General features: G+C 47.5%; 2 protein-coding genes across 3 annotated transcripts in view; one reads left to right on the top strand and one right to left on the bottom strand.

Moving 5' to 3' along the window:
* Positions 1-6,914, bottom strand: part of Gnpat (glyceronephosphate O-acyltransferase) — a 28,330-nt gene extending 21,416 nt beyond the window's left edge. For both annotated transcript variants that reach the window (XM_034522232.2, XM_034522233.2), the window contains exon 1: positions 6,770-6,914. In XM_034522232.2, the coding sequence (XP_034378123.1) occupies positions 6,770-6,844 (75 nt within the window). In that variant the 5' untranslated portion in view covers positions 6,845-6,914. The remainder of the gene's footprint in view (positions 1-6,769) is intronic.
* Positions 6,915-6,973: 59 nt separating this feature from the next.
* Positions 6,974-21,304, top strand: Fsaf1 (40S small subunit processome assembly factor 1). The gene is made up of 7 exons (XM_034522230.2): positions 6,974-7,193; positions 8,465-8,790; positions 17,964-18,020; positions 18,558-18,653; positions 18,770-18,856; positions 19,651-19,709; positions 19,955-21,304. The coding sequence occupies exons 1-7, from the start codon at positions 7,106-7,108 to the stop codon at positions 20,085-20,087; spliced, it is 846 nt and encodes a 281-aa protein (XP_034378121.1). The 5' UTR covers positions 6,974-7,105; the 3' UTR covers positions 20,088-21,304.
* The last annotated feature ends 4,163 nt before the right edge of the window (positions 21,305-25,467 follow it).

The raw sequence follows: 25,467 nt of genomic DNA, 5'->3' as shown, positions 1-25,467 counted from the left end.
TTTTTTTTTTAATTACCAAAGTGACTTCTGCTCACTTAAAAATTCAGAAAATGCAGGCAAAGTCCAACCCCTTCTCCCCCCAAAATCTAACTTTCTGTGTAATCCTCTAATGTGGAGATTACTCTAAGGAACACTTGTCCCTAAGCACAAAGACCTGTGTCTCCAGCGGACACACACAGAGACTGTCAACCTGATTTCTGCCGTTACACTTGTGGCATTATTTTGTCTTCCTCTGTTTAAATGTCATTAGTCTCAGTGCGGCACACTCAGGTTGTAGTTCACTACTTGGAATTACATGAAAAGGCACAACTGTTCTTAAAGACAACCGCACGGGATTCGGTGTGAGCCTCTGCTTTGGCTGGGCCAGCATCTGTTATTCCTCTTTCCCTTCCTCCAATGGTTCCGAAATTCCCTGACTTTAGTATTGAATTCAGTGCTCTCTCATCAACAGCAATAAGAAGTCTACCTCCTTCCTCCAGTTCAATGACTTTTAAACTGGAGAGCCCCCACCCCACCCCTGCTGCCCCCAAAACTACACTGGCGTGTGGCTCACCTCCTCCAGCCCTCATCTCTTGGCCTTCCACAAATACTGGACACACTCACATATTCCACTGGATTTTGAATTTTGGTTTTATGGTGCTACAGGTGAGGCCTGGGCTTCAGCATGCAGGCTGGGCCATTCCCCTTGCCCAGCCACAACTGAGAACAGTCATGTGCTTCCAAATCCACTGCCAGCTCTCCCCCACCACACTTCTCCAAAGCCTGCCCACTGTTTGGCTCAGTTCTACAACCTGATTATTCTCCTGAGATCTTTTTTTTGTTTGGTTTTTCGAGACAGGGTTTCTCTGTATAGCCCTGGCTGTCCTGGAACTCACTCTGTAGACCAGGCTGGCCTCGAACTCAGAAATCCGCCTGCCTCTGCCTCCCAAGTGCTGGGACTAAAGGTGTGCGCCACCACCGCCCAGCTCTCCTGAGATCTTAACTATTAACTGTCATTTCACCTACACCTTGGGTATCACTCTCCCAACCCCCTTCTACTCAGCACCCACAGGCCCCGCCCTCAGTGAGGCTACCCGATCACACGCTGATGACAATGGTGCCCAGTCCATCCTCCTGCATGCCATCACATACTTCTCAAAACACAGGTTGTTCTTTGCTTTTCAAAATACTTAAATGAGTTCCACCTACTTAGAATAAGGCCATAGTCACTTTCAGAGTCAGGGAAGACCTGCTATGCCCAGCCCCTGTCTGCTTAAGATACAGCTCACTCACTGTTTACTCCCTGGTAAGTAAAATGCTGCCACAGGAAGCCTGACATGCTGGCATCCTTCTGACATGCTAGCATCTGTCTGGACCGTCCTGCCCCTCTCCTGTACCCACTTCAACGTCATTCCCAAGAAGGCCTTCTGGAGCTGCCACACTGACATCTGCACAGCGCCTCTCTGCCTGCTAGTCACATCTACTACATATGTCTCACACACTGTACTTGCCTATCTATGCATGGTAACAATTATCCCAAAGGCTGGACACATCATTACAACATCAGCATCTGGCTATGTTGCTAAATGTAGCCATCCTAACATAACACACACTTTTGCTTTTAAGACTCAAAAGCCTTCTTAAACTTTATAGTTTTCCTTAATAAAGTAACAGCTTTATTAAGCTCGGGACTCAAGAAACTACTATTAAAAAATGTAAGGGCAAGTGAGATCATAGAAACTTCCCACTCACACATGCCCTTAGGAGTTAAAAAAGGACAACATTATCATTATTGGGAAACTCGTTGAGGGTGGGATCCAGGACAACTAGGAACCCAAATCCAGAGGACCAGGAGATGATGGATGGATGGATGGATGGATGGATGGATGGATGGATGGTAGGTCTGACAACTCACCTACCCCCTACCCACATCCCCTTGTTCCCTAGTCTCTAATGATAAGTGCACATCTTTGTATGCACTCAAGTCAGCATGATGCCTACTACCTGCCCCTCCTATGCAAAGGATTACAGCATGCAGGAGCAGTACTTACTGCCAGCAACATTTGAATGGCTACTTACCCAAGAACACAGTGCAAATGCGAATCCAGTAGGAAGGTCTGGCTGAAGCATGTTCCCCACCTCAGATTGTCCCTTGGGCCCTCCCAGAGCCTCCCTCTCCACTACTTGCCTTCAGCAAGTAGCCCCTCAGAGCTCTCTGTTGACCTCAGATTGTCCCTTGGGCCCTCTCAGAGCCTCCCTCTCCACTACCTGCCTTCAGCAAGTAGTCCCTCAGAGCTCTCTGTGCACCAGGCCCCTTGCTATAGGCTAGGAATACACAATAACAGGGCAAGCAGACACTGCACAGAGAGAAACATGCCCTTCAGCAAAGACAGACAAGATCAGGTGGGAGTGACTCCACTGTCAGGCAGTGAGTGTGCTGGTCAGTGACCCCAAGTAGAGCCCGGGCTTTGGCACTGTGTGACAAATGCACTCCCATCAAGGTCAGCTCCTACCTCACCAGCACTGGCCAAGACACACAGCAGCACCAGATGACACAGGAGTGCAACCTTCCCCTAAGAGGATAACCTCTAGAACAGAGATAACAGCAGTGTTCAGTAAATACTTAGGAAACAGTGCTTAGTAATACTTACCTTTATTTTATAGAAAATGTGTTTAACTGTAATTTTAAGTGACTTAAACTTAATGGCTGTCTTACCAATAGGCTTACAAATACCACGAATCTTTAATAATCAGTCCTGGCCAACCAGTACAATGGCTGTTGTGACCCACCACAGAATCAGCACAAGGAGATAAAGTAGGCTCTTAATGAGGAAGTAATTCATACTGAGTAGTTCAGGCAATGTTTGCATTGGGTTCTTGATATTAAAAAAAGAGTCAGCAAGCTGGGCAGTGGTGGCGCACGCCTTTAGTCCCAGCACTTGGGAGGCAGAGGCAGGCGGATTTCTGAGTTCAAGGCCAGCCTGGTCTACAGAGTGAGTTCTAGCACAGCCAGGGCCACACAGAGAAACCCTGTCTCGAAAAAACAAACAAACAACTACAACAACAACAAAAGAGTCAGCAATGCAAAATTCTGATCACAGAGGGGACCATGAACATTTTAAAGAGACAGCAAACACACTTCCTTCCTATGAGATATAAAGCCATGGTGGTAAAACACAGAAAGCAAGACTAAACAGTGAATCAGAGCAGGAGCCCTTGCTAGGTCAAGTCAGTCTGAGATGGGACATACAAGTGCCTGGACCATTCACTGGACTCTTTTTGTTTTGCTTTTTGTTTGTTTGTTTGTTTGAGACAGTGTTTCTCTGTGTAGCCCTTGCTGTCCTGGAACTCACTCTGTAGACCAGGCTGGCCTCAGAAATCAGAAACTCAGAAATCCACCTGCCTCTGCCTCCTAAGTGCTGAGACTAAAGGCCTACGCCACCACTGCCCAGCATTTCACTGGACTCTTAACAAGCAAACAAGGATCTGGATTGTACAATTGGGGCACAGATATGAACACACACACATGTGCACACATACATGCATAGTCTCTTTGGAAGAGTGCACTTCTAGCTAGCTTCAGATGCATCCTACCTGCCAGTGGCTTGCCAAATCCACATTCTCAGTCACACTCTCCTCTTCTGCTTGGGTACCACATTCCTAACTCTACTTGGATGTAACTGGTCCAGATTGTGATAATCCACAGCTGACAATCTGACATCCTAGACTGAAACTGTTTTTAACCTGACTAGACCTGTTCCTCCCCCGCATTTCCTATCATTGAGAGATCAGCATCTGTCCAGTTGCCAAACCACAGGAACCCAACCACCTACTTCAGACTGTCCCCACTTTCCTTAGGTCTTAGATACAACTGGTTCCCAGTGCCAAGGATCTTCTGCACTAGGTATTTGCACCAAAACCATTATGCTTTGTGCTTCCCAGCCTCTGTGCACTGGCCATTTGTCCTATGCTCTCCAAGCCTATGGATCACATCTTCCCCAACCTAAGTTTCTTTAGAGTGAAAGATCTCACTAATGCAGACAACTATGCCAGAAGCCTAATGGTTTTCTTAGACTTTCTAGAGCATAAACACAGAGATTTAGTCCTCTATAAAAGCCATGAATACCCATGATGTGTGAAATAAGAGTTACTTATTTTATGTATATGAGCACTGTAGTTATCGTCAAACATACCAGAAGAGGGCATGGGATGCCACTGTAGATGGTTGTGAACCACAATGTGGTTGCTGGGAATTGAACTCAGGACTTCTGGAAGAGCGGTCAGTGCTCTTAACCACTGAGCCACCTCTCAAACCCCAAAATGTGTTGCCTAGGCTGACCTCAAACTCATGATCCTCTTGCCTCTGTCTCCTTCAGTCTTCTGCCTACTGGTGTGTGACACCACAACCAGCATGAAATTCTTGTAGACAATACCTTTTGCTATGTCTTAATGTTGTCTCGTGTCTTCTTCATCATTCTCTGCTCTGATCCATCTCCGTCCCCCAGGCCCCCAGCACACAAGGCCACGATTTTCTTAGGTAACACTGCAGCAGTCCTCACCTCCCAGAAACTCAGATTTGGTATCATCTTTTAGAAGCCTTCTCCAGTGCCCAAACCAGCCAGATGCCTCTTCCCTTGACTCCAACAACATTTAGAGCATGCTGTAATCACTGCACTTCTTTACCCAGCTTGGTTAGACTATGTGTTGACATTTACTATTTCTTGTGCGCTTAGAGGCAAGGCAGTCTTTGAAACTGAGACTAAAAACTGGGAGACTGCAGGCACTCCTAATGTTTGCATCATTAACAATGTCTTAATATTTCTAAAGAACTACAGATTAGACAGAGTATTGCACAACTAATACTGTGGTGGAGGAAGATAGGCAGCCTACCGTGGTCACCAGCTGGGCAGTTACAAACAACAGCCAGAGCTACTGTTATAGGCTGCTGAGCCATCATGGTGGTACACACCTTTAACGCCAGCACTCAGAGGCAGGTGGATCTCTTAGCAGAGTCTGAGGCCAAACTGGTTTACAAAGCAAGTCCCAGACACCCTCAGCAACAGAAAATAAACTCTGTCTCAGAAAAAGAAGAAAAAAAGGCTGCTGTCCAGCCTCAAAGGTGGAAATGTTCATGACCAAAATTTCATCATTAAAAAAAAAAAAAAAAAAAAAAACAACTCTTTTTTATTAACACATACAAGGAAAATTCCAATCAACACACAAACCCATTTAAAGGCCAAGAAGCTTAAGTTAGAGCTATTGTAACAATCTTCTTTCCCAACGTGTCTGCTGTAGAATAACAAACTAAAGATGATGCAGAACTGTGTGAAGTCAGTGAGAGAGGTTCCAGCCTTAGGCTTTAAGGCTACATACAGTTCATGTTAATCATAAATCTAAATTTCTTAAGGAACTTATGAAGTTTGCCCATGCCGGGCGGTGGTGGCGCACGCCTTTAGTCCCAGCACTTGGGAGGCAGAGGCAGGTGGATTTCTGAGTTCGAGGCCAGCCTGGTCTACAGAGTGAGTTCCAGGACAGCCAGAGCTACACAGAGAAACCCTGTCTCAAAAAACCAAAAAAAAAAAAAAAAAAAAGACATGAAGTTTGCCCACATTCCAAATGATGTTGTCCTAATCTCAAGGCAGCGATATTCTCTTAGGGTTTTTACTTTGCTCATGTGTGGTTTTTCCTCTTTGACCTTTCTACACAAGCTAACACAACACTGGAGTGAAATCAGAAAATGGTGTTAACTGCCATAGCATGGAGATATCCTTTGAAAGGCATTATTTGTCAAGAGTGGTGGTGTAGATTGCAAGATCCAGGAAGCCTGACTCTTCAGTGCTAGTGCCAAGCCAGAGTACAAACCAAGAAGATCTTGTTTCAAAAATAAATAAGATTTAAAAACAAAAAAACTCCCCCAGAGTATGGAGAGATGGCACAGGGGTTAAGAGTCATTCCTTTCCCAACACTCACCTGGCAGCTCATGATTTGTAACTCAATTTCCAGAGCTGGTTTCTGATGCACCAGACACCACGTGGTGCACATAAAATAAAAATAAGCAAATTTCTCACACACACACCTCCACCTCCCCTGCCCCTGGAATTGTGCAATCCCACCGAGTGAAAGGACACAAAAATTTCCACCTTGATAATTGCTCATGAATATTGTAAGTGACCGACACTCTGTTGGAAACCAAACCAGGCAAACCACCAGTTAAAACCAGAAGAGGAAGGGGGTGGGGGGTGGGGTGTATAGGGCAAGTTGGAATGAAACCAGTGGCAATGGGAATCCTATTCAGAAACTTGTGGAAATGTAACGAATAGAAGACAGTAATTTCCTGAGGTTCCAAGTCTTCCTAAACTAAGAGGGAAAAAAAAAAAAAAAAAAAAACCTCGACTCCGAATATTTCTCTCTCAGGAATACTTGAGGGAGAAGGGGAAAGGCGGGAGGTGGAGAGCCAAAAGTCTTCTCGGGCTGGGTCAGGACTAAGGTTACTCAACGGGCAGAATTCTGCCAACACATCCTCGGTGGACCGGGGAGGCTCCAATTCTCCCCTCATGTAGTTTGCGGGGGCTCCCGGCCCGGTGGGGAGAAGGGACAGAGGAACCACCATCGATATAAACTTGTAAAAGCAGACACGTTAACCGAGGCGCAGGCACATGGTTGCCGTGGATACCAAGCCAAGTACCCAAACCCTGTTCAGACGTGGGTCGGGACCCGCTCTCTGAGACACGGGTCGTGGGCTGGGGGCACAGGGGACGTCGCCCTGGGCCTTGGTCCCCCAGGCGCCTACCGCATAGAGGAGCACACTGCTAGGGCTGGCAGAGCCGACCGAGAATCGGGAGCTGGAGGAGCTAGGAACGTCCATGGCGCGGCTGCCGTCCCGGGCGGGGCCTGGGCTGGTCTGCTACGCGGCTGTGGTGCAGCCACTGGGGGCGGTTCTTTCGAACGGGGCGGCTCCCATCCGCCCAGGGTAGTGGCACTCCGTACGGCCACTGCACGGGACCCCGGGCACCGCCATCTTAACCAGGCCCGAGGCCGCGCAGGACCCGTGACGCACGCGCAGGAGCCGCGCCGGAAGCGGAAGTGGTGGGCTGTGTGCTGGATTCCGGGGTCCGTGCTGAATCCCATGGCGGCGGAGCGAGATTCGGACTCCCCCGAGCCTCCCGGTTCTGAGGCGCTCCTGGACGCCGTGCTGCGGACCCTCTACGACCTGGGTGAGCGTAGCTCCTGCGAGGAGGCTGCCAAAGGCAGCGAGACGCATCCCGAGGCGTCGGGACCACGGCCCACGTGGTGTCCTGGAGCCATGCCGGCCGGCTCTACCCTGCGGCGCCTCCCTCTCCGAGAGCTTCTCACCCACTTCTTGTCCGACATTTCGCTCTCCTTTTCCATGTACAGGAAAGAAAACTCAGAGCTGGGTACTAAAGGCAGGCCACCCGCAAAAGGACAGGCACTGGCAGGCTGGAGAGCTCACGTAGATTGCCTGACTTTTAGAACCAGACACGTAGCAAACTATTATTTTGGAGCGGTTACTCGAAATCGCTCACTTAACACGATTTAAAGAAAAGAAAAAGCTTGGAACTTGGAAGGACGTTCCGGGTGTACATGCATTTTGTGTGTTTCCCTTATTAACCGTCAGAGCAACCCTTATATATAATAACCTTAAAGGTTCCCCTTAAGTGCTCGAGTCTCAAGGTGTAGGGCCTGATGTCACATTCTGCACCGTATTTACTTCTCCGTTTTAGGTTCTCTGTCCACGGAGTGGAGGGCAGACAACTTTCACAAGTTTTAAGGCAGATTTTTAAAATCCTAGATACAGTTTATATCCACATAGGCTGGAATGTATTACGAGAGTTGCTCCAGTCACCTGGACTCTACCTACTCATTTTTATATCCATACTGACAGAGTTACATTGGCCACAGTACATTTTTATTGACTACACAGCTAGTGCTTAGAAAGCTCTTGTGCCCATACTGTAGCTCAGTAGTGAGGTTTAGAATTCTGGCTAAAATTTCAGGTCACTGTTGAGAGTCTGAGCAGAAGAAACAAACTGAAGATGAGAAATTGAGTAGAAGATAAAGGTATCCAAATTAAAGCAGTTTAGCTGGGTTCCCTTTAAATTTGAAACGGAAAGAAAACAGGAAGAACCCGGACATCTACCTGTAACCCTGCAGTGTGGTAAAAAGAAATGCGACTGTAGAGAGAGGCAAATGCTAATACGGTCCTGGGAACTATGGTGTTGATGGCACCGTGTAAGGAGCGTGTGTGAGGACTAGTGTAATGAGAAAACACAGGAGTCAGTTCTCTCCTACCATGTGGGTCTTGGGGCTCAAACTGAAGTCATGAGACCTGGCCCCAAGCACTTTGTTTCTTTGTATATATGAATGGATTCCTGTGTCTGGGCCACATTCAGCGAGATATTCCTTTGGTATTGGTGTTAATTAAAACTAAGATAATTTTTAAATTTTTTTATGTTGAAATAAACAGGAGAGACAGAAGGTGAAACAGAGCAGAAAAGGATCAGAAAGAGGAGAGAGAAGAAGAGAAACTCGGAGGCGATAGCAGATGTGTCAGCAGAGCAGCTTCCCCTGCCTGGATCTCCTGTGCGAGGCCAGAGGAAGAGTGCTTCCAGCTTTTTCAAGGAGCTCAGAGAAGAGCTTCAGTCTGCTCCCGCTGCCCCTTCAGAAGTCCCTGCCACCACGGCAGTCTCCCTCTCTCCCCTAAAGAACAACAGCAAGCTAGTGGAAGTGGTAGAGTTTCAAAGCAAAAGTAAAAAAAGAAAACCAAAGTCAGATGAAGATGAGCCGGCAAAGGTAATGGGTCCACTGGCCTATGCCTGTGTGGTAAGGGTGCCACGGTGAGCTTAGGCTCTACCTGGGGCCCCAGGGCAACCTTCAGGCCAGCATTTGGTAAATGACTCTCACAGGTCTCAGCATCTGGTTCTTACCCATCATGTGGGCCAACTGAGTAAGGTTGCCAAACCCGATTTCCCCAGAGGAAAAGTGGACACTATAAATCTCGTTATAGTTCAGTGGTTAAATTTATGACATTAGTACCTTGAGACCTAAGGTATACAAAAACACTCTTGCCAGCCAAGTGCTGATTGCTCAATACTTGGGAGGTAGCCATCTCGAAATCATGGAGCCAAGGTTGGTCTTAAGAGTTGCAGGGCTTGCCAGGCATATGATTATACTTGTGATCCCAGCACTCAGGAGGAGACAGAAGCAGGTGGGTCTCTATGAATTCAGGGCCAGCCTGGTCTACATAGTGAGACCCTGACCTCCTCAAAAGGAAAGGTTTCCGACTTTGATAAAAACCAGGCCTGCTTAGCTAGTAAGCCTTTGGTTGTCAGTGCTCAGAAGAAAACCAGTTTACCCTGCCACTCCTGCTGTGTGCTAGCAGCTATTTTAGGACATAGCATTGTCATAGCTATTATAGGACATAGCCAGTGCTGACCAAAATGTGCACCAGCCCTTGCTGGGAACTCACAGTCTGGTTGGAAAGTAACTTCCTGTGCAGTACTCTCCTTCAGATAGCTTGTTACCTCAAAGTCAGCTTGTTAAGGTTACCCCCACAAACGGTCTTCTCTGCCTCCCATTTCCTTGCAAGAAGAATATTCTAATGGATTTTTAAAAATTCATTGCTAAAAGCCAGAGAGGTGCCATTCTTTAGCCTTCCTCATGCCCCATAAACCTTTATCTATTTTGAAAAATGGAACTTATCTCATTGTCTTGAGGCAGCTGTTAGAGATTGCCCCAAAGCAACAGAGAATCACCACCAGTGGTTCAGCTGTAGAGGCCAGAAATCCAAAGCCAAGTATGGCAGGGCCACGCTCCCTTCCAGGACTCGGGTCTAGAGAAGCTTTCCTGCCTCTGGCCAGGGGAGCTCTCTGCACCCCCTGGCTGATGGTGGTGTAACTGTAGTCTCTGCCTTGCCTTTGCACGCTTGCTAATCCTGTGGGTCTAAGCCTGTTCCTGTACCTGTCTCTCAGGGTACCTACCCATCATTGGTTTTAGGTCTCCCACTAAATCCAGGATGTTCCTCACTCCCTGAGAACCTTAACTGCTCTCTAAGGTCCTTTCTGCAGATAAGGCCCCAGAAGCAGGTTTCTGAGACTGGGGCATGACCATTAGGTCACCATTGTTCTTCATGGCTGTGTGAATGAGTGTTAATGCTGTCGTTCACCACATTCCTACCATTTGAAGCAGCGTTGCCTGGACTGAGGTGTTCAGTGACACAGCTCTTGCCTGCCATTCTATTCGGGAGTTCGGGTTCCATACCCAGCACTGCAAAACACAAACAGGCCCGTTAGTGCTCGTGAGTCTAACCACCGTTTCATACCTGGCTGGCTCACCGCTCTTCTTTGGCTCATTAGGATGCCAGGCTGCAGTCACACCTGTTCTTACTTTAGGGATGGCTCTAAGTCAGCTTCCTACTCACGCTTCAGATATGAGCACTGGGACCTGTCATAGCCGCGCTAAGGAATGGCCCTTGACCATCTCCTCCTGTTTTAGGAACCCACAAGGATTTGTCTTTTCTAGTGTGCCATGGTTTGGGAATTCTCAGTGTTAGGTTTCAAAACTAACACGATCTGTCTCCATGCCCTTCCTTACTGCCTCAAGTCTCTCGGGCCCCAGCATCTTCTTGCCCCCTTCTAGAGTGGAAAGTTTGTCTATTAATAGAACGGGAAAAATAGCTGGCGTTGTGAGTCTGGGTTCCCGTCCGTCAGGAGCAGGTGCCTCGCCAGCCCTTTCACGAGTGTTTTCCTTCTACTTGGATTATCTCAGGAGCCTCTGTGTTTGAACTTGTTAAACTGGGTTATATTTTTCACTTGTTTAAATGTTCTCTGCCCTTTGAAAACGTGTGTGTGTGTGTGTGTGTGTGTGTGTGTGTGTGTGTGTACAGTGAAGGAGTCAGGTGGTGGACCCTGGAGAAACACACACACACATGCAAAGGCTGTGCAGTATGAGTATTGCAGCCTGGGACTGGGGGATGCCAAGCAGAGGGGGAGAATTCAGTAGGTGAGGCCCACAAGGTAACCATGCTATAGCTGTGCGACCTCGTTCTGTGAAAGCAGGGACACCATCAGAAAGCATTCCAAAAGGTGGGTGGCAGAGACAGTGACTGATAATGAACTCCATTGCATAGTCCTAGAATTAGAGAACTTGAAGAAGGAAGAGCTAGTGGTACGTTTTGGACAGTAATCCAGCTCTCTGGCCCTACCTACACCCAGAAAATGACTATTCCCTGCCCCCCCAACTTAGACTGACGTCATGAATTCTATGATGAAGCAGGGCTGTGCGTCCTTCAGGTTTAATAGGTTTATTTGGGCACATGGCACCATCTCAGTGCTGCTCTACTCCACATGGCTTTAGCCTGCAAATGCTCTTCCCAGGCTTCCCCACTTTGTGGTGTGGTGACTTCAGAAGTCCTTTCACAGGAAACTCACATGCCTGCTACTTGCCTGCTTACCTGTCCCAGAGATCGGCAGTGGAGTATGTGGCAGCCATCCTGTGGTTATAAACGTAAAGAGTTGTGAACAAAGACAAAACAAGTAGGATGCTGAGGGGAACAGGCTCTGCTCTAGGTATTGTGGTCAGGGAAGTGAGGCCCAAGCAGGTAATGCTCACTACTAAAGGCACTTAGAGGGGGAGAGGCGCACCACATAAGCAGGTGAAGAAACAGCCTTGCCAACCCTGTTGTGTGCCTGACTGATTCAAAAACCTGGAAGACAAGCAGGATTAGGACAGGGGGTACAGTGACCTGAGATGACATACAGAAGCTGGAAAGCTGGTCCTTCCCAGGTCTTAGAGGGAGCTATAGGACTTTATACTTTAAAGCACATGAAGACAGCCAGGGATGATACCTTCCACCGATCTTCCCTGAAGTCAGGAGGATCATCATGAAGTCAGTCCAGCCTTAATAGACCGGCCAGAGTTACAAACAAAAAAAGAATTCCAGGCCAGCCCGAACTACATGATGAGATCCTTCCAATCAAACCAAAGCAAAACAAAAATCATGTATGTGGAAAGCTGACAGAATTCCAGCAGGGGCAGGAGGTGATCTGATTCATGTTTTCAGGATACTGACCCTGGATGGCAAATAAATTATGACCAACGTTCTGGTTTGAAATGGGGTGGCCTGCCGGGCGGTGGTGGCGCGCGCCTTTAATCCCAGCACTTGGGAGGCAAGGCAGAGGCAGGCGGATTTCTGAGTTCGAGGCCAGCCTGGTCTACAGAGTGAGTTCCAGGACAGCCAGGACTACACAGAGAAACCCTGTCTCGAAAAACAAAAAAAAAAAAAAAAAAAAAAAAAAAAAAGAAATGGGGTGGCCTAAAGATTGGTACAGAAGATTGGTAGAAACAGTTGAGCCAGGAGAAGCTGAGCTGGGCAGGTAGGCTACAACAGTCAGTACAGTTTGGAGCTGTTAGTGCTGGGAAAACTGGGAGAAGGGTCTGCTGGGGAACCGAGGGGGGAACTGTTGGGAGAAATGTTTGAAGGGGCTGGGCTGCAAACTGGGAGACAGAAATAGGAAAAATAAATAAATTCTGGTCCTCCCCCCACCCCCGTGTGTGTGTGTGTGTGTGTGTGTGTGTGTGTGTGTGTGTGTGTGTGTCCCTCTATCCTCTATCCTTTCTCTCCTATCTAGCGTTAGAGGGTAAAATGGGATAAGGGTGGGGAGATAAAAGCTTGGGAGAAAAAAGGAACCCACAAAGTAGCGAAGACTGGCTACAAGTGACCTCAATGTAGGGCAGGCAGAATGGGAGGTTTGACTTCAGGTACCTTAGAGCAAAGGGGAGGAAAAGGTGGGATGGATACTTTGTTTCAAAAAGCTTACAGGCTGTTTGCTGGGGCTGTTGTTGGAATATGCCCCGTGTGGTTTTTAGCCCCAGTGGTTTGTTTGTTTTTTTTTTTTTCCTCATTTGGGGGCTATTTTGTTTTTAAAAAGGTTGAACAACCGGAAAAATTATGGATGGAAATGGAGAAGCTTGGGAATCAAAAAATGAAAGAAAAAAATGTCAAGAAAAGGGAGAACAGATAGGTAGGTTCATTCCCAGTGACTGAACCAGAGATGGAGCTTCTAGGTAGAGGAAAAGGAACTGTCAAAGGGCAGTCAAGTCACAGAAATGGAGAAGCAGGAGGGTAGGCCGATGAGACAGCCCTTTTCAGAAGACAGGGTTAAACCCGCAGCACCCTTTGAGGGCAGGCCGACCTGGGTCACAGAATCACCAACAGCATTCCCAGTAGTTACACAGCATATACCTTCTAATGGGGATGAGCCACTAGGTTGAATAGGATGGTGCCCTGTAGAAAGAGGGACCTAACGCTTTCTAAAGAGTCGATGATGTTTTATGGGGTGCACACCCCCTTTGGGAAACAGACTCTAAATAATTGGACTACTCAAAATGGAATTATTCCACAAGACTAGAGGAGACTGAAAACAACTATACTAGGAGGCTGGTCCTCAGTTGCAATGGTTGTCATGGTGGAAAGAAGATGCCAGACCAGCCCCAACACTTCTTTCTGGTTCTCTCTTGAGAGTAGCCGAGGGGAAAGAGCTTAGTTGGGAGTAAGGCTTGGACTTGAGAAATATTTAGGATTGCTGTTTAATAATAAAACTGACCTGTCTTAGGTCTACCTCACTTTTCTGTGGTAGCTGACCTGTTTGAATTCTTCTAAGGCTGGAAAACTTCAGTCTCTGGTGTTTAGCACCTCATAGTAAAACAGAGAGGGATTAAGTAAAGTAGCCTTTGTTCTATCTCTGCAGGAACTGCACAGCTCTGACTCCCAGCCTGCTAGTTGAAGTCTCAGGAAGAAAAGGAGGCACTTTGAAAAGACTTCAGCCTTTATTTCTAACTTCTTCAGTTCTCCAAAAAGTTTCTTTTTATTTATTTATTTATTTATTTTTGGTTTTTCGAGACAGGGTTTCTCTGTATAGCCTTGGCCGTCCTGGAATTCACTTGGTAGACCAGGCTGGCCTCGAACTCAGAAATCCACCTGCCTCTGCCTCCCAAGTGCTGGGATTAAAGGCGTGTGCCACCACCACCCGCCTCTCCAAAAAGTTTCTACAAAAGTTCTCCCTAAAGAGTTCTCTCTGCTCTCTTTCTAATTTTGCTTTCTCCTCTGGTTACGGTTTAACAATAATAATCTCAGTGCCTTTACTCCCAGTGCTGTGTCCGACAATGTAATCTTTCCTACCCTTCTGTACCTTTTCAAGGAGAATATATCACACGGTGTATCCAAGCATCTCCCTCCCCACTGTTTTTAAACCAGAGTTCACTAGAAATTCAAAGAAATTCAAATCATAAATTGAATAAGAAGTTTACAACAGAGAAAGTTTACCTGCATATCTATTAGGAAGTAATTATCTGGCTAAACATTCATTATCTGTTACTAGCTCAACCAGTTCATTGAAAATTAAAAACTATAATTTTTGTGACTAAGTTATTATTGAAGTTTTATATAGGAAAACACAGTCAACATTTTAGCTTCTGTTCTTGTACCTATAGTAAATTGTTATTTCCCTTTTTATGACCTTTGATTGTTTTACAACCTCTGGGAATGTGTTCTAAGTTGTAGGTCCCTGCTTGCTATCTCAGAAGCAATTAACTCATGACACTTGAAGATTGGCAGAGTTCTCATTGCAGGTCTCAGATTTCAAAAAGAGCTTTAATTATGAGAAATAGGGTCATTTGCAAAAAAAAATTGTGAACAAGGCATCTCTAAGGGCAATGGTTTTTCTAGATATAAGCCAGAAAGAAGTCCTAGGTTTCCAGGGATGTGCATATGGTGTAGCATGTGTTGCCACTGGACCAGTGAATCCAAGAGAGAGAGCCAAGGCAATTTCTTGGTGTTGGAAGAAAAATAATGGATAAAGTAGGTAGGCTAGCTCAAGGCCCTGCAGTAAAACATACAAGCCAGGAAATAACAAGAACCTCAACCAAGTATTGCAGATCTGCTGCATGCTAATGCAGATCTGCTGCATGCTAATGCAGATCTCCTGCATGCTAATGCAGACTCTGCTGCTCTAGGCTTGGCCAAGGATAAACATCTTACACTAGCCCCAAAAATTCAGAGTTATAGAATAACTACTGGAGTTTATGGTCCTTTGCCCTCAAGGACAGTAAGGATGAGCTTGGAAAGAAAGTTTGACTTTACAAGCATTTGTTGTGTGTCCAGGAATTATAGATGAGGATTTCAAAGGAGGAATTGAAGTAATGGCTTATGTGAAAAAGAGAGGTACAAGGTACAGTGGCAGGATTGCTCAGCTGCTGTTGTTTCCCCATATCAAGGGCGAAGCGGCTCAGTCGTGAGATCGGGAGGGTTTGGATGGAAGTACAGGAAAATGTGTGTGGGTGAATAGTTGTTAATGATGGGAAGGCCAACATTAAAGTTGCAAGTGAGTGACATTGAAATAGAAAGTCTGGTGGATATGAACTATATTATATTATCATTTCACAAAAACCTTCAAGGTTCGGGAAGCGGTGCTCACATTACAGCAGGAAGAGAAGCATCGCTGTTGGGTTCTCTCAACAGACATCTGTGAACCCTGGAAGGAATGGAAAAGCAAGACTGACAACAGTAGCATGGCTACAGGGACACCCAGGGCAGCTTCAAGGACGCAGACTTAGAAGCCACAGCAAATGGGGAGTGTGGGGGATTTACCTGGTGTGCCTGGGCTTTCAAAGGATCCCCAGTTGCTAGCAACTGGCCCTTTAAGAATTCTTAGCTCTTGGAACTGCTTGACCCTATGACCTACAGTGTTGGCTGCCTCTTGGATTTCTGGCAGCTGGATGGGAAATTTAAAAATCAAGCCGAGGTTTTGAAAGGGGACTGGGTTAGCCGTGTGAGAGGAGCCAGGTGGTACAGAACATGTTGTAGGAGAAGCTGAGCTGAACAGATAGGCTACAACATTTGTTATAGTTTGGAGCTGTTAGTATTGGGAAAGCCGGGAGAAGGGTCTGTTAGGGAAGTGAGAGGGGTAATTGGGAGACATTTTTGAAGGGGCTGGGCTGGAAACTGGGAGAAACAGCTGGGAAATAAATTCAACTCAGAGCTCGCTCGTTCTCCCTCCCTCCTTTATACTTCTCTCTCTCCTATCTCTTAGAGGAGTTAGCGAGTAGAACCAGGCTATTAAGGGTGGGAAAAAGAAGAAGCCACAAAGTAGCAAAGACCAGGCAGAGTTGGTCTGATTCATGTTTTTAGGATGCTGACCCTGGGTGGCAAATGAATTATAACCAACGAAGTGAGTGATGGGTTCCACTCAGCCGTCTGGGTTTGAGATGGGGCCTGGACTGGAGCTTAAGGAGCAAGTGAGAGAACCTGCCCTTCATCGGGAGTGCAGCTTCTTGAGAGGAAGGACATCTTGGGCTCTTAAACAGGGAGTGTGTCCATTCAGGTGGCACGTGGTTCCTAGGGCAGAGTCAGTGAGGTTGTCCCCATGCCCCTCGCCAGCTGCTTGATTTCCACTGTCACTACTCTAGGAATCAGAGTCCTCTTGATGACAGGGGCATGGCTGTGTGCGCCCTCAGGTGGATCTCTGAGTTCAGGGACAGCCTGGGCTACATAGAGAGATGAAAGATGGAGGAGCATCATCCTAAGCTCTGGTTTTGTTTCCAAGGCAGGGTCTCACTGTGTACCACTGATTATCTTGGAACTCATTATATAGGCCAACTAATCTGGAACTCCCAGAGATCCTCCTGCCTCTGCCTGCCACATGCTGGGATTAAAGGCGTGCAGTTACGCTGGCAATTTTGTCTCTTAAGTACAAGCCATACAGAAGAACATGATGTGGGGCAAGTCAGTGGGCCACAGGCAGGTTCACTGAGCCAGGAGCTCAGCTCCCATGTGGAGAAGCATTGTGACTGGATATCCTGCCTGTGCAGGGCAGGGATTGTGCCCTGAGAAAGCAGGAGAGCCACTTTGGCTGGCCCCATCATCCAGCAGGGAGCCCAGCATCTTTCCTAGAGGCTGCATGCAGTTTACAGCTCTTTTGTTGCTGTGACAGACCAAGGCCTGGGATTGGATGGTGGTGACTATTGTTGGCCAAATGCTTTTGTCTTTAACAGTAGTCTCCATAGGTCTCAAGCATCTGGTAAGTCTTCTGTTTTCTCTCTTAAATGCCAAATTCCCTTATGGGTGGGACCACTACTTGCCTCTGTGACTGGTCTGTTTCACAGTACGCTCACGTTCTTTGTGACATGATGGTATGTATGTGTGTCATGCTCTGCTCTTTTCTTTATTTTGTGTTAGCACTAAAGTGCTATGTGTATGAGGTGAGGCTAGCACTCTGCCACTGAGCTACACCCCAACCCAGGGTTTCCCCTTTAGAATATAAACCACATTTTAGGCTGGGCGGTGGTGGCACATGCCTTTAATCCCAGCACTTGGGAGGCAGAGGCAGGTGGATTTCTGAGTTCGAGGCCAGCCTGGTCTACAGAGTGAGTTCCAGGACAGCCAGGACTACACAGAGAAACCCTGTCTCGAAAAACCAAAAAAAAAAAAAAAAAAAAAAGAAAAAAGAAAAGAATATAAACCACATTTTAACCTGTTCATCTGTCAGCATACATCTGGGTTGCTCTTGTGCTCTTGTAGCTGTTGTGAGCATTGGTGTACAGATACCTTTGCAAGCCCCTGGCAGGGTGGAGCAACATAGTTGTATGCATACTTGGTCTCTCTGTTCTGAGGAGGTGACTCACTTTGTCCATTGCAGCTGCCCCATTTAGTATTTCTCAGCATCTTCGACAATACTTGATATTTTCTGTTTTGTTCTTTGAGGGAATGGGTGTTTTGTTTTTGATCTTTACTTTATACACATAGATAATAATTGTTGGGTTGTTTGTTTTGAGACAAGGTTTCATGGTGTAGCCCAGACTGGCCTCAAAGGAGTAGCCACTTCCCTGCCTCTTTTCCCCTGGGATTACAGGTGTGTGCTGCTGTACCTAGCTAATTGGTAGTTTCTAATGTGAATTTGTTTTCTTTGCAGAATAAAACAAAGGTCCTTGAGAAAGATGTGGGTATTCAAGAGTTTAACCTAGAAAAGGTAAGCATTTGCGGTAGCTTTTAGTTCCTCCTTAAGGCTTTCATAGAGTTGATTGTGAACTGACAGCTTTAATGCAGCTCTGCTTTCTGCAAAGTCCTGCCTCCAGGCCAGGGGAATGGCAGACCTAGTGTTGCAGTGGCCATGTGACTGAGTGCTAGTCATTTCCCAGCACCAGGGTGTCCACGGGACCCCAGGTTTCTAAGATGTCTGAGAAAAGGGCAGGAGGGAGTCAGCCCCTGAGACTGGGCACTGCTAACTGCCACTTCCGAAAACAGTTGCATCTGACCTGCTGTGGGCAGCATGGACCGGTAGAGAGCATCCAGTCAGAGTACAGGGTGCCACCTGAATCCCAGCTATGAGGGTGAACAAGGAGGCCGCACTGAGAGAGAGACAGAGAGAGAGAGAGAGACAGACAGACAGACACAGCAGTTCAAGAGCCTGGTGGTTTCCTCAGACACAGCAGCTCTGTGGGGCCAGTGTGGCTGAGTGGCTGTGTGGGAACAGCTGACACACTGCGTCTGACCTGTGCACCCACAGGCTCGGCTGGAAGTGCACCGCTTTGGGATCACAGGCTATGGCAAAGGAAAGGAAAGAGTCCTGGAACGGGAGCGGGCTGTCATGCTGGGCGCTAAGGTGAGAGGCTGCCGCTGTGGCCAGGCCTAGGGGAAAGGGACAGCCCAGGGGCCCTGGGACTGCTCTTTTATTACTGCAGAATAGAAGCTGATGATGTCTTTATTCCTTCTTTTCAGCCTCCCAAAAATACTTACGTGAACTACAAGGTTTTGCAGAAACAAATCAAAGAGAAGAAGACCGCAGCAGAAGAAGAAGAGAGAACGGTAGGTGTGGTCCGACTGCCTCAGGTCTGGCTGCCTGCTGGTGCTCCCTCACAGCTCGCCCAGCAGTCAGGACACCAGCATTGCCCCATAGGTGACCTCCCCACTCAGGTTATCTCAGCCAAGCTTCATCCGGCCAGCAGAGGCATCTGGCCTGGTCATGGGTAAGGCAAGGCTGACCTTGAGGCAGTGGCATTGGCATTGCCACAGTGTCTGTCAGTTGGTGCCGAGCTGTTGCCCCAAGGAAGCCCTGTCCTCCACAGGTCATGGCAGTGAGGGAAGCTACAACCAAGTCCTTGGGTTTTTGTGAAAGAGTCTCACTATGTAGCCCAGACTGGCTTAGAATTATCAGTCTCATGCCTCTGCCTTCTGAGTAGAGTCACCTGTATTCTCCACCAGACCCTGTCACGGGGTTGAAGGTGAAACTTTGTGGTTGATGCTTTTTTTTTTTAATGTATGTATTTTATGTATGTGAGTGCTATATTTGTATATAAATCTGCACGACAAAAGAGGGTATCAGACAAAAAAAAAAAAAGCATCACATCCCATGGGAATACAGTTATAGATGTTGTGAGCCACCATTTTGGTTGCTGGGAGTTGAACTCAGGACCTCTAGAAGAGCAGCCAGTGCTCTTAACTGGTAAGCCATCTCTCCAGCCCCTGGTTTATGTTTAATATACCAACTTGAAGATGTTTTAAATACATGGCATTCATATGGCTTTTTGTCACAAGCCCATTGCTATATTTTTGAGTATTCACTATCCATTACTGACATACTATCTTAAATTATAATGCAGGCACGGGAGACAGACATTTTCAGGAGAAAGAAGAGGAAAGGGAGAGCACAGGAGGACAGGTGAGTGGTGGCAGCACTGGGTCCCTCAGTGACAGAAGGACAGGTGAGTCCTGTAGAGAGGCCACAGAGGAGCTTGAGAACACTGCGGGGGTGAGCCAGGGGTCATTTCAGTGTGGTGACGTCTGTCAGGAATGGAGTGGAGAGAAAAGGTCACCCTGGATACAGTGTTCCACACCTTCCTGAAGTGTCTGTAGCCCTGCTTTTTGCTCTAACTGCTTGGCATCTTTCTCTCCCTTTCAACACAGGAGATCCAAGAAGTCGGCTCCCAGCATTTTGTCAAGTGGACGGGCTGGACAAGTTGGAAAATTCAGAAATGGGACACTGATTCTAAGCCCCACTGATATCAAGAAAATCAACTCTTCCAGGGTAGCTAAATGAAGTCTCTGTCAGCTCCAGAGAGAAGCAGGAACAGTGGCAGCGTGGGACACAGGACCCCTAACCCTGTGGCTACCCTTTCTTATTCCACAGGGTCTTTCTCATTTGAGCAGTGAGTCTGTGGGCAGGCAGCAACCCTGCTGAGGGCTGGGCTCCCCTCCCTCATGCTACACAGGTGAATGCATACACATACCTGTGCATACAGCCGGCAGCAACCCTGCTGAGGGCTGGGCTGTTCCCCGGACTTCCCTCCTATTGCAGGTTGCTGGTTGCTGGTGTCGGCACACTGGTCACACTCCACTTTTTTATAATTTTACTGACTCTTAGTGTCTGTGAATTATGCTGAAGTGTCTTTTGGCTCATGAAGACACGAAGCACACTTGTTATCCATTGGTTCTGTGGCAAAGCAATCTGTTGTCAGCCTGCCACATTGTAAATCCACTTTGTAAGAATTTCTAAAAATGCACCTCTGTAGTGTGAATGACTGGCTGTTAAGTAACACACAGGCAGTTCTAACTGGTTCTTCACACCTACTTGGAGCTGTAATCTAACAAGGCCATTTTATAGTGACGTTACCACTGCCTGGATGTCAGCATCTTCTCAGATGCATCTCCTGAGGTGCATTAAAGGAAAGTGTCCAGTGACAGGGACAATTCTGGCATTCCTCACCCTGGGAGTTCCTTGTCTGGCAAGCAATGCAGCACAGGCCTGAAAACTGTCAAGCTGTGATGGCTGTTAGGACATTGTCAGGACACTGAGAGCATCAAATACCTCACCAGATGGAATCCAATGTGCTGGGTAATTTTAAATGATTTTTTTCTTTCTTTTCTTTTTTTTTTTTTTTTTTTAAAGATTTATTTATTTTTTATTTCTATGAGTGCACTGCAGTGTAAGCCGCCGATCTGACGGCTGACTAAAACAGCGCCAGAGATCTGACGGTGACTGAACACTGAACACTTTGGAATTTGGCTCCAGCCCCTCCCAAACGGGGCATGCAAGTGAGGTACCACTAGGGTACCACGAACCTGACCAATCACCCCCTCCTGGGCGGGGTATGCTGATGTGTATGCTAATGAAGCACTGCAAATGGACCAATTGTGCACCTCCATGTGCTTATCTCCCCCCAGGGCTGGGGGTATATAAGCAGCCCGTTCTGGGCATTCGAGGTCTCTCCCAGAAATCTAAAAGAGTGCTTCTACAATAAAGGCTGTTGAGAAGGATCCTGTTTGTCGAGTCTTCCTTGCTGATCTAGCAGGGGGGGTGCAGGGGGAGGTGCGACACTGCAGCTGTCTTCAGTCTTCAGACACACCAGAAGAGGGCATCAGATCAGATTACCGATGGTTGTGAGCCACCATGTGGTTGCTGGGAATTGAACTCAGGACCTCTGCAAGAGCAGTCAGTGCTCTTAACTGCTGAGCCATCTCTCCAGCCTATGATTTTTTTTTTTTTTTAAGCTTATTTATTTGTAAGTAAGGGCACATGGGCCACAGTGTTTGTGTAGAAGTCACAGGGTCTGGTTCTCCCAGCCTTCCAGTCTCAGGAATTGAATTTGGGTGTCAGACTTGGCAGCAAGTACCTTCACCTGCTCACCCCCACCCCCACCAGCCCAACTTAGAAGATCTTAACAGGACAGCACTGGGGAGAGATCTCAGGGCACGAGAAGAGCTATGGAAGGTCTGCACCAGCAGACTCCATCTTCTCAAGGAGAGCCTGGTGGACAACGAGTACCACCACCATGAGACGGCCACCGCCAGGAGACATCCAGGCTTAGACAGCTGAGGACTGACAGCTTGGCCAGTGTCCCAGTATAAATAACTAGCTTTGGTTTTTTTAATATATTGTGTAAGTATTTGTGCTCAACCCTTAAGAAAGGCAGAGAAGCCTACTGTGTAAATACTTAAGGCTCAGTGTACTGACCACCAAGTATTCGAAAAACATTTCATAGGACAAAATGATCCACAAACAAACAGCTCTGTGTTCTGAGTAGAGGGTTAAGCGTGAGTCAGTGCCCTGGATGAAGATCCTGATGAGGCCCCCAGCAAAGTCAGCTGCAGCAGCGGCCCACAGCCCGAGGTAGCGCTTATCAGATATTCACAGTGCAGTTTATAACAGTGGGAAAATTACAGTTAGGAAATAGCAATGCAATAATTTTGTGGTTGGGGGTCATCACACCATGAGGATCTGTATTAAAGGGTCACAGCGTTAGGAACGTGGAGAAGTGCTGCTCTGTGGGAAAGCTGTCCTAACGGAAACAGGGTCCGGCCTGAGTTCTTGCTCTAGCCACACTACAGGCCCTGGCTTCAGTCACCTCCGGGTTTGGCCCATGCAGCTATGCAGGACACATGACACAGGCAGGGCTTGCTGAGAGGGAAGTGGCCTGCACAGGAAACTCCCTGTGACCAGGAAAGGACTACAGCCTGAGTCCTGACTGAGCCCCCAGAAAGTGGCCAGGCGCCCTTAGATAACGCTGTCTCAGCCATCACTGACTTGGATTGGCAAAGAAGCACTGATACTGAATTCTCAGACTGATGGGAAGCTGACATTACCCTGACTCCACCTGTCACACTCCCACAGCTAGAGCAGCACATGGCCCCAGTGCTTGCTGCAAGTCATGTGACTACCTCTAACTGCTATGACTTCTCCCTTCTGCTCTGCATAATCCACCTATCTCCTCAGCTTAGGTATTTTTTGGAATCCACACCACTCTTGTATCCTATTATACTACCCCATAATACTGGTCATACTCCACAGTTATGATTTGTATACGCTTGGCCCAGGGAGTGGCACTTGTAGAAGGTGTGGCCTTGTTGGAATAGGTGTGTCACTGTGGGTGTGGGCTATAAGACCCTCAGCCTAGCTGCCTGGAAGCCAGTATTCTGACAGCAGCCTTCAGATGAAGATGTAGAACTCTCAGCTGCCTGCCTGGATGTTGCCATGCTTCCATCTTGATGATAATGGGCTGAACCTGTAAGCCAGCCCCAATTAAATGCTGTCCTTTTATAAGAGTTGCCTTGGTCATGGTGTCTGTTCACAGCAGTAAAACCCTAACTAAGACAGAAAGCTTTTGTGCCCACCATAACCTTGAATAACAAACCCCTCCACAGTGCTCTTGTATCCTACACCATACCAACTCATGGCCATCTTTGCATGTTCGTGTATGTGCATACGTATGTTCACATTTGTGCACACGTGCACGCGTGGAGACTTGGAGGATAGCCACAGCTGCCATTCCCTAGGTGCTATCTACCTTGCTGTTTGGTTTTAAGTTTGTGTATAGGTGTTTCTACCTGCCACGGATGTCTGTGTACTACTTGCATGCTTGGTGTCCAGGGAGGGCAGAGGAGGGTGATGAAGCCCATGAAACTGGAAGCACAGATGGTTGTGAGCCACCATGTGGGTGCTGGGACTCCAAGTGACCAGTGCTCTTTCACTGCTGAGCTCTCTCCAGTTCCCCACCTTGCATTTTGAGATTGCCTCACAGTGGCCTGGAGCTGAGGAAGTAGGGTAGGCTGGCGAGCTAGTGAGCCCCGGGGCCCTACCTGTGTCTCTCCATCGTGAGCATTCAAGCTCTGGCCAGTTGCTTCTATTCCTTCTTCAGCTTGAAGATCAGTTTATTAAAAGGAAAACCAGTAGGACAGGCAAACTGAAAGTCTTGGCGGCTGCTGGAAGCAGGGCAGTGGATGAGGAGAGGGAGCCATGCCTTTTGAGTTAGGGTCCCAGAAAGCAGGCAGATTCAATAATAGAGGTCAGCAAACAGCCCCATGGGGCAGGGTAGCCGGTCCTTCAGAGGTAAGAAAGCCCAGAGGGTTTTAGCATGCTTAGGATTTTGACTGGTATCACACTTCTTGAGTTAGAACTCAGAAAAGCGGGCAGGTTAAACAAGCTCTCCAAGTGGCTGCCCCATCACGTTTTTAAATGTGAGTCTTAAGGACTAGAAGTATGGTTCTCATGCTTGCACAGTATGCACACTGCCTGAGCTATCACCACAGCCCCTTCCTGGTCACCTCTTATTAGTCAGAAGCATGTAGCCATGACCAGTGTCCCCATGTGCAGGGCTAGTAGTCACTGTGACTATGTGGACACATGTAAGTAAGACATAGGCAGTCCTGACAGACACTGAGTTTGTTGGCCATTGCTCAGACAGCTCCAGCTTCAGTCAGAAAGTCAAGATTTATGTAGGGTTGGCCGTTGTGATTATCTTGGGGTGGTCTTTTTAATCCCCACCCCAAAGAGATTTTCCCTAAAACTAAACAGGTTTTACAGAAGCTACAATTTGCAAGTTTCTGGTTAAGATAGTTTGACTGTTGGCAAACAACTTGCTATCTATGTGGGCATTGGTGGTGGCCAGTTCTCAAAAGACTATGTGTGACCCTTTCCAGAAACAAGGAGGAGTGAGCAGGTTCACAGAGTAGAAGCCAGTGGTTCCCGTTTGCTGAGCTGTCTCAGCTCAGACAGTTTCCCTCCTCCTCCTCCTCCTCTTCCTCCTCTTCCTCCTCCTCCTCCTCCTCCTCCTCCTCCTCCTCCTCCTCCTTCTTCTTCTTCTTTTTTTTTGTTTTTTTTTTGTTGTTTTGTTTTGTTTTGTTTTGTTTTGTTTTGTTTTGTTTTGTTTTTCGGGACAGGGTTTCTCTGTGTAGCCCTGGCTGTCCTGGAACTCACTCTGTAGACCAGGCTGGTCTCAAACTCAGAAATCTGCCTGCCTCTGCCTCCCAAGTGCTGGGATTAAAGGCCTGCGCCACTACTGCCCTGCCTGATTTCTTTTTTAAAATCTATTTTATAATAAGTCACATTTCATTTGAAAATGCATTGCTGTTTTGCCTGCATGCATATCTGTGTGAGGGTGTCAGAACCCCTGGAGCTGGAGTTAGAGACATCTGTGAGCTGCCATGCTTGGCTGGGATTTGAACCTGGGTCCTCTGGAAGAGCAGCCAGCATTCTTAACTGCTGAGCCATCTCTCCAGCCCCTCATTCTGTCTTCCTACTCTCACATAACCTAATATTTCCCAAGTAAGCTCAGTAATCATAATGTCAAAGCTTGCTATGTGTCTCTTCTCCGTCGAGCTCAGCTGCAAGTGTCTGAGCAGGTTTCACGGGGGCAGCAACTCTGGCCCGGTCTTCACAGACTCACTCAGTTATTAATTTGTGCTTCACCCTGGGGGTTCATGCTGGGCACTGAAGTCTCATGGTGAACATGAGGACCACAGAGACCGACATGTCAGTGGGCAGCTGGAATAACATGGGGAGTCAGGACAGAGCTGGACTGTCCAGACCTTGGAGAGCCGGGAAGAGCCACAGGGACCTGCAGTCTTCAGAGAGCCAGGGGTGGATGAGAAAGGCAGGGCTCTGTTATGCCTTTCTGTTTTGCTTTGGGTTTGGGTTTTTTGTT

The sequence above is a fragment of the Arvicanthis niloticus genome, chromosome 18 (assembly GCF_011762505.2).
Source record: "Arvicanthis niloticus isolate mArvNil1 chromosome 18, mArvNil1.pat.X, whole genome shotgun sequence".
NCBI lineage: Eukaryota > Metazoa > Chordata > Mammalia > Rodentia > Muridae > Arvicanthis > Arvicanthis niloticus.
This window is presented reverse-complemented; position numbering and strand designations above follow the sequence as displayed.

Bases quoted from the DNA above. Each gene is read 5' to 3' on its own strand.
- Fsaf1 (XM_034522230.2), top strand. From the start codon at position 7,106: ATGGCGGCGGAGCGAGATTCGGACTCCCCCGAGCCTCCCGGTTCTGAG. The intron at 18,021-18,557 runs GTAAGCATTTGC...GTGCACCCACAG, and splicing joins AAGAGTTTAACCTAGAAAAG to GCTCGGCTGGAAGTGCACCG. The intron at 18,654-18,769 runs GTGAGAGGCTGC...CCTTCTTTTCAG, and splicing joins CTGTCATGCTGGGCGCTAAG to CCTCCCAAAAATACTTACGT.